Raw genomic sequence first — 8,877 nt, 5'->3', positions numbered from 1 at the left:
ATACATCAATCAGGAAACCTTTTTTGAAAATTTTTAATACGGAAAACTGTGTAGATTTTGTGAAAGATCGCCTTTTAATAATTAGTTTTTTACAATTTATTTCAGTATTTGAATTTTCAGCAGCGCCTTCATCCTGAGTACTGCAATATTGTCGCACAGACTACAAATGGAGATAACTTCACGGTCTGGACGATAAAGTGACGTTAACTTAACGGTGGTGAATGGTGATCGTAGCGGGGCCCGTCCGTATCTAAAATTCTTTATTCTAGACGGTCCACGAGGAGTTCATAATAAAATTAAGCTTAGTTAGTACTCGGTACTCGATAGATTATTATATCAACTTCACTTTGTGTTTGCTTATAAGTGCAGTTTTAAAATAATATAAATCACTTGGATAATGTCTTCCAAAGTTGAAAAGAATTCTTTCATATCAGCACATGGCATGAAAATGCCTATTATTGGTCTAGGAACATGGCAAGTGAGTAAACTGTCTCATATTTTACCGGTTAGTTAGAATATTGCCGTTTTGGTTTTTTATCTTGCTCGCACAGTATGACCTAAGTTATTAAGTATTGGGTTTAGGGACACCACTAAAATTATACAAAACCATCTTTAATGTAGGCTCCTGACCATAACTTATTATTACCATTAATTTTGCAAGGAAAGTATTAAAAAGTACCATAACATTAATAATAATATCCTGAATTCAACCTCACCTCAACTTAACATCAACAAATTTGTCAACTAACAATTTGATGGCAATTTAGGCCTAAAGACAACTCGCACATGGCTGCAGTATAATAATCGGTCACCACAACAAACAAATCAACTATCAATTAGAAATATCTAAACAGTCAAATATAAAAACATGACCTATAGATTTTCTTAGTTAATAATTGTTAGCTGTTTTTATATTATAGAATAACAATATTGTTTAATACAATCCTAGTTAATTCTAAGCAATATATGGGTCAACCTCGATTTTTCTCATATTACAATATAATGTTACAATAGTCAATTAGAAAAGGAAATGACTAGAATTTCTTGCCGGAAAGCAGTTATAGGGAGCAGGCAACCGCCAGACGGTCATATATTGCTTAGAGTTACCTATTAGTGATCAGGGGCACTGACGTGATCTGGGCTTCAAATTTGGAACTACTCGAGTTAATTTTTTTTCTAAAAGAGCAAGCAGCGCGAAGCGCTGCGCAGCGGGCAGGCATCGTTCGTGATCCTTTTTTTTATTAAAAATTTCTGATAAATTGTTATTACATATTACAATATAATGCAGGTAATGTATGTAAAACAATTTTAAACACATAATTACATGCTGGAAAGCAAAGTAAACCAATATAATCCGCCCAATACAAAATCTCCGTAAAAATCTGGTAAAGGAATCTGTGTCATTCCTTTGGCCTGAATCAATTCAGTATATACGAAGATCACGCACGATGCTTGCCCGCTGCGCAGCGCTTCGCGCTGCTTGCTCTTCTAGAAAAAAAATTAACTCGAGTAGTTCCAAATTTGAAGCCCAGATCACGTCAGTGCCCCTGATCACTAATAGGTAATTCTCGCGGTTGCCTGCTCCCTATAACTGCTTTCCAGCAAGAAATTCTAGTCATTTCCTTTTCTAATTGACTATTGGAACATTATATTGTAATGTGAGTTGCCTGCTCCCTATAACTGCTTTCCGGCAAGAAATTCTAGTCATTTCCTTTTCTAATTGACTATTGGAACATTATATTGTAATATGAGAAAAATCGAGGTTGACCCATATATTGCTTAGAATTACCCAATCCTAAAAGCCTGTAACGTAATTTGGTTCACTATTGCTCCAAATTAATTCAAACAAAATTAAATCATTTTTGTAGCAATGGGAAATACTGTTTTCTGTCAATAACCTACTACCTAAATAATACCAGACTGAACAGATGATTACTTGATCTGGATTTGAAATTTAGATACTACCTCAAAGGATGTTTTTTTCTGTGGGCTAAAGGCACCCAATTTCTTGGGGGTTTATGATTAGTACTTTTCTAGATTAACATTATGTTTAATGATTTAGCTAAAAAAAACTTTATGCCTTGCCCCTTATGCCTAAATTGTGTAACTTTTTAAGCAGGGATGGGTGAGATATAGAGCCAAACGCTTTGCTTAGGTCCATAAAAACTCCCATTACTTTCTTTTTTTGGTAATTATCATATTAACGGCCGGAGCGGAAAAATACGAGTTTTGCGTTATTAGCGTAACTAATTGGAATCGTTCTATAGAACAAAAAAAGTATAATGTTTGATGGGGTGGAAATGAGAAATAACGAAGTTCTAGAACATAAAAAATTAAATAACTATTCAGTAATATCTCCATGTTCTACATCCACGTCTAGCGTCACGTGACCTTTTGTGACCATGATTCAACCTCGTGATGACGTCATCCGTTGCGCCGCCATCTTTGCAAACGTAAATGAAAAATAATACTGAAATGAGCAGAATTTTGATCAAAATGAACAGTTATTTTTTTCTTAATTTCGAGCAACAAATTAATTACTTGTTATCGAAATGAGACGAGTGCCTCCGGCCATCAGCGCGGGCTTCGGCAGCACGTGCTGCCGAAGCCCGCGCTGATGTCAATTAAAGAAAAACATCCCTCGAGATAGTACCTATCAGTAAAATATAAAATTCTAGAAGGGCTGATCAGAAATATAAATTGAAATGTAATGCAAAGGCAATTATGTAAAGTTAAAAACTTAATAAATCATGAAAAACTCAAATATAAATATATAGATGGATATTAACAGAGAACACTTACTATTAGTGTGTTGGCGGATATAGCTGAGCAGCAGCAACAAAAAAGTGGATTTTTAAAAATTGCAACATTTAAAACTTCTTTTACTAATTTTTCTAATTTTCCTATCGCAACGAAACAACAAAGTCTCCCGGTTTAAAAACAACACGCGACTGCACGACGAACAAATACACTCATTATTAAAAATTCCATGTTCAATTAAAAATGAAATAATTTCGTTTCGGTTAAAACGTAAATTCTTTACGTGCCCTACTAAACACTCCGACTCACACAATTCACTAGGGTTGGTCGAACTAGTGGATGGTTGATTCACCTACTGAACACGATATCTTGTGAAGCACTAACTCTGCCCCGGAGAACTCAGATAACAGATACGTTATCAGGCTGCTATCAGTCCCGGCCGCAGATAATATTCAAGTAAACAGATTATCCAGACACAGCACACAAACTGAACATTAAAACATTAGAAACTTAATTAACCACTTATGAATATACCCCCTAAAATCATGTTATTTGTCATTTGCACCCCCTAGTACTATATATATTTTTGTTCAGGAGGGTGAGCAGAATACGTTGGTAACGTCAAATTCGTGATTTGCCGCCCCGGCCTTTTATCTTACAGCTACGCTATTTTCATCTAATAAATTGATTACCGATTCAATAAATTCTGTTGCTGCGGTGGTTACTGATTTTCCCTTTTGAAAACCATGCAGGCAGCCTTGGATTAAATTGTTGATTTCTAAGAAATCAACTAATTGGTTACATAACACTCTCTCAAATATTTTTGATATTGCAGGAAGCAATGACACTGGTCTGTAATTTTTAATATCAGTTTTTTCTCCATTTTTAAAGAACGGCAAGACTTTAGAGATTTAGATAGAAGTTTGCTTGGGAATACCCCTGTTATGAAGGATGAGTTGATTAAATGTGCTATAGGTTTTACTAACTGAAATTTGACATTTTTAAACAAATTTATGGGTATTTCATCAAAGCCTGAACTTGTTTTGTTTTTTAGACTACTAATGATTTTTAAAGTTTCCTTCTCATTGATTGGGTTACATCTAAAGATTTTACAACTCATGGTAGATAAGTTACAATTTACATATAATTATTGCCATTTGTCCTACTATCATCTACATAAGGTCAAATATTGCCCTCAAAAAATTTATAAAATGATTATTGAAACTTTCACATATAGTAACTGGATCATGAACAAGTTTATCGTACAGCTTAATAATTATAATATTCTCTTTTAAAGTTTTCTTCCCAACCTCATTATTTATTATTTTCTATGCAGTTTTATTAATATTGGAAGATACATTACGGGTTTTGGAGAAATATTCTTTTTTGTTCACGTAAACCTTTTTTCTGTATGATTTATATTCATTTGTCTAACTTTCAGAAACTAGAACTGTTTTGTATATCTCTAGCTTCTTTACTGAGCTCTATTATTTCTTTTTTATCCGACTTAATGTCTTCAGAGATCCAAGGCTTTTTATTTTGATAATCTGTTTAATTTTTTTGGAAAACACAAATTAAAGTAAAACATTAATATATCATGGAATATATCATATTTACGGTATGGGTCTGCTATATCTATATCAAGCCAAGATTCGGATCGTAATGCCATGGAAAATATGCTATTTGCATCAGAAAATTTTCTTAAAAACTCTAATGTTACTAAAGGTGTTTTAATTTTTCTCAGCTAAAAAATTAATACTCAATAATTGGGCATCATGATCGGAGAGTTTTGTGTTTATTCCTATTATATTGATACACTTTTTGTCAATACTTGTGAATATGTTGTCAATTGTGCTTTCTGATGTTTCTGTAACCCTGGTTGGAAAATTAACTAAGTATCTTAGTCCATTAGCTACTAAAAGGTTATTAAGATTTTTGGATGCAACACCTTGTTCCATCAATTCAATATTTATATCTCCCAGGACTGTTAAATTTGCAAATTTATTGGTTAGAGTTTCAAACATTTTACCTAATCTATCAACTGATTCTTTTTAATTTAATTTAATTGGATTTCTGTAGAAACCTGCAACCAGTAAATTTGAATTTTTGAGAGGGAGGATATTTTTAAATTCAACCAAGCAGCATTCAAATATTGTTTTGCTAAGCGGTTGTTCAATTTCTTTTAAAACAGTCTTTTTGAAAATTAAGTGCGGCTTAGCCAAAATAACCACACCTCCTCCACGTGATGTCTCTCTACCAAAACTGCTGGTTTACATTATAATGTAATATGTTTATTCTCTCTAAAGTTGTTTTAAGCATTTTATGTTCTGAAAGTACAACAATTTCTAGATTTAATTCATCAAGAGTAATTTTGAGAGATTCAATTGATGACTCAAGTCCTCTTATATTCTGGTGGAACAACGCTATAGATTGATTATTATTAAAAGTTTTGTATGACTTTAAATTTGAGGTTGGGTTTGCCATAATACGGTAACACTATACCGTACCGAAAAAAATCGGACTTTGTTGGATACATGGTTTTCTCACAGTAGGCTGCCATTTGTCACAATGGTCAGATTTTATATATTGTTGATGCGAACGATTGACATCCATATCTTGGTGGGAACAAAAGCTCTTTTGTCACGCTTGTCACTGACAATGAGTTTTGGAATACTTAATGAAGTTATGGTTTTTGTGTTTATAATCGAATTTTACTTATATAGAGGCCGTGGAGAAACGAGGCGGTCCCTGACCTTGAGCAGAGAAAGCAGTTAGAACCGGATTTTCAGTGGTGGGGACGGCAGACGCTTAGTTCGCTGCTATCTCTTTCGCAGTAAACATCGTGCCATACGCGGCCTTACTAAAAAACATTATTTCTCGTGATATATACGTGAAGTGCCAATTTCATAGTATTTAAGTACCGTAAGTTTAGTAAAACGTGTTACGTACCGTTATAACAGTGTGTATTTTACAATTTATATATACTTAGTAAATATTTTTGTTATAAATTTGTGAATAGTGTCGAGATGGGTGACAACAGAAAAAAGCAAGGTCGGTGGTAAAAATTCTACACAGCCAAGCTAGAGAAATAATTTTTAACTTGTACACTTTTATGAAAAGGGAAGCAGAACAAGGGCCAATATTATTAAAACAAGTTCAACAGCGTGTAGCAGAGGCCACAGGAATTTCTAAAACTAGTGTAAAAAAGAATTGTGAGTGAAGAAAGAACCGCGCCGAGAAAATGGTTCACGTTTCTCAACTCCCAGAAAAACATGGTCGAAAAAAATTAAAAAAAAACAGCTGTTGACGACTTTGACAAGACTGTTATACGGCGGACTGTTCATGAATTCCACAGAATAGACGGTCAGCGACCTACCCTAAAAACTCTTCTTCCGGTATTAAAAGAAAAAAAAAAATCGGGTTTAGAGGAGGAATATGGACTCTGAGACAAGTTCTCAAGGAACTTCAGTTTAAATGGAGAAAATCTACAGATAACAGAACACACTTTTTTAATAGAAAAACCACGAAATAAGAGAACACAGAGTTCGTTTTATTAGAGCTATAAAACGTTACAGAGAAGAGGGTCGACCAATTGTTTATTACGGATGAGACTTATGTCCACGCTTCGCACACAAAAGCCCCACTCATGGTCAGGATGGCAGCAACAAAGGGCCTCTTAACACCTATTTCTAAGGGCGAATATGGAATAATTGTTCACGCAGGTAATGAGAACGGATTTATCGACAATGCATTGTTGGTGTTCAAATCAGGCCAAAAGTCAGGTGACTATCATGATTGTATGAATTTTAAAAAATTACAAAAAAAATATCTGCAAGAAAAAACTTATTCCAAATTTACCACCAAAAACCGTCCTTGTGATAGACAACGCATCATACCACAATAAACAACTAAACCCCGCACCTACCAGCAATTCCAAGAAAGCAGAGATAATTCAGTGGCTAGTTAACCATAACATCCCGTTCCATGACAAAATGCTTAAAACAGAACTCTATCAGATTGTGAAGCTTAATAAGAACCCGCACAAAATGTTTGAGATTGATTCCATACTTGCAGAACACGGTCACTCCGCTTTGCGCCTCCCTCCTTATCATCCCGATCTTAACCCGATAGAAATGATATGGTCACTGATAAAAAACCACGTTGCCCTGAAAAACACGACCTTCAAATTAAATGACTGCATCAAGCTAGTGAGAGAAAAAGTCCAAGATATTACAAAAGAGGAATGGGCGAAGAGATGCCAGCACGTTATAAATATTGAAAAAAAGTATATGGAACATGAAGTATCTATTGATGACATCACAGAATCTTTCATCATAAATCTAGAAGCCGGCAGTAGTGATGACGACAGTGGAAGTGACAGTGAACACTCTAGCCATAGAGAAGACAGTGGCGGTGAAATGAGTGGAGTGGAAGTGCTTGAATAACATAAATGACAAGTAAGTGACGCAATTAATTTATTTGCTTATTAGGTTTAATAAAGAATATTTTATTTTGCAATTCTAAGATAATGAAACGTCAATAGTAAGTATTGATAATAATAAATATATAGAAAAATACAGCAAGTCTCTTTCATATTTTTATGATATAAAAATAATGTACATTAACTTTTCATGACAATATAAACTAATAACATACAGTCAGACAGACAATATTATATATTTATGCTACTAGCTAACGTGTTGCTCAAAATCGAAACAAAAGTGAAATGTGTAGTTAAATACTAAAAACCAAACATTTAGTAAACAGCTGTTAAATTGTAGTTAGTAGACATCGATATAAAAAATTGAATTTAGTTTGATCCAATGTCGAAGGATAGCGTCACTGTAGACCTTTACTGTATTAAAGTGATACTGTGATACCCGTACTGTTGTTAAAGTTCTAAGAAGTATTAGCAAATCTAGGTAAAGATACCTTTAATTTGACACCTCAAACGTTAATATCTATCAAGCCGTTATCGAATATTATGATTTCGAAGAAAAACCCCTAGCGTATCAATACAACGGCTCCTACTGGGCTAACTTTTCTTCCTAGAGTAGTACATCACTGGGCCGCTATCATACACTTCCCCTCCACTGGCGAGCTATCCCACCATTACCCGCCTCTTCCCCTACTCAGGGCTCAGCTCGTTACTCACGTCCTCTACCTACTTTTTTAGTCGTTAAACGGGTGGCCTCCGTTTACTCAGAAAGTACCAATTTTTCTTTTACTGGTACTCGCTGTTATAAATTTAAAATGATTCTTTGTGAATTTTTTTAACTATCAAAATTGTGTTTACATTTTTTTTAGATATTCCACTATAAATGGCCAATCCGTAAGATAAATGAGAATGTATATGTGTATAGTAAATCGACTTTAATGTTTCAATGCTACACAGTAAACACATTTACCTTAAGATGTAGAGGCCTGATGACTTTTTGCTCACTAAGTATTTTATGTGGCAGACCCAACTAAGGTTATTGTCCACATTGAGTCCTAAGAAGTTTATACTTTTAAGTTTTTCAATTTTAGTTTGTTTACTGTTTACTCACTAAGACTATCTTGTGCCAACTCATTGAGTACTGTAACTCCTTGATCAATGATATGACAACATTAGCTACTTGGTGAGAAGCCACAAAGGACTCCAAAACTATGCTTACTTTAGTATATGATGTGAGATGTCATACAATATTCATTTAAAGTATTAATTTGAATATCGATCAAAACTCTAAAACTTGTTCATGCTCTCATATATTTCATATACTCTCTAACCGCTTTTCAAACTCAGTACTTCATCAAACTATAGAAATGTTTATAGTTAGGTACGGAAAACTAAATTGAGCCTAAATTACTATTAATGAGTTTTCTCAAATTGTACAAAAAATACATATTAAATACATAAATATACACAACTCATAGTGCAAAATACATGAGAAAAGTCAATTAAAAACACAAAAATGTGAATGTTTTGGTAATTATCTCTTAAACTGTCAAGTTTAGCAAAATGAGTAACTTTGCTTTATTTGTAAGGAGTTTAACTAGAAAAGTAATCTTGAAAGAACATACTTTTGCAGTACATATGTACAAAGATATGGTATACAACTGTAAACCAAAAGTTTG

At 33.8% G+C, this 8,877-nt stretch overlaps 1 protein-coding gene across 2 annotated transcripts in view; it reads left to right on the top strand.

Annotated features, from left to right (window-relative positions):
* The first annotated feature begins 200 nt into the window (after positions 1 to 200).
* LOC124370043 (1,5-anhydro-D-fructose reductase-like) overlaps positions 201 to 8,877 on the top strand; it is a 28,193-nt gene continuing 19,516 nt past the window's right edge. The window contains exon 1 of one of the 2 annotated variants that reach the window (XM_046828362.1): positions 201 to 478. In XM_046828362.1, the coding sequence (XP_046684318.1) occupies positions 398 to 478 (81 nt within the window). In that variant the 5' untranslated portion in view covers positions 201 to 397. The remainder of the gene's footprint in view (positions 479 to 8,877) is intronic. The other variant, XM_046828361.1, reaches the window with a different exon arrangement.

Source organism: Homalodisca vitripennis, chromosome X (assembly GCF_021130785.1).
Source record: "Homalodisca vitripennis isolate AUS2020 chromosome X, UT_GWSS_2.1, whole genome shotgun sequence".
NCBI lineage: Eukaryota > Metazoa > Arthropoda > Insecta > Hemiptera > Cicadellidae > Homalodisca > Homalodisca vitripennis.
Note: the sequence above shows the minus strand (reverse complement) of the source record. Positions and strands in the feature narration are given on the sequence as shown.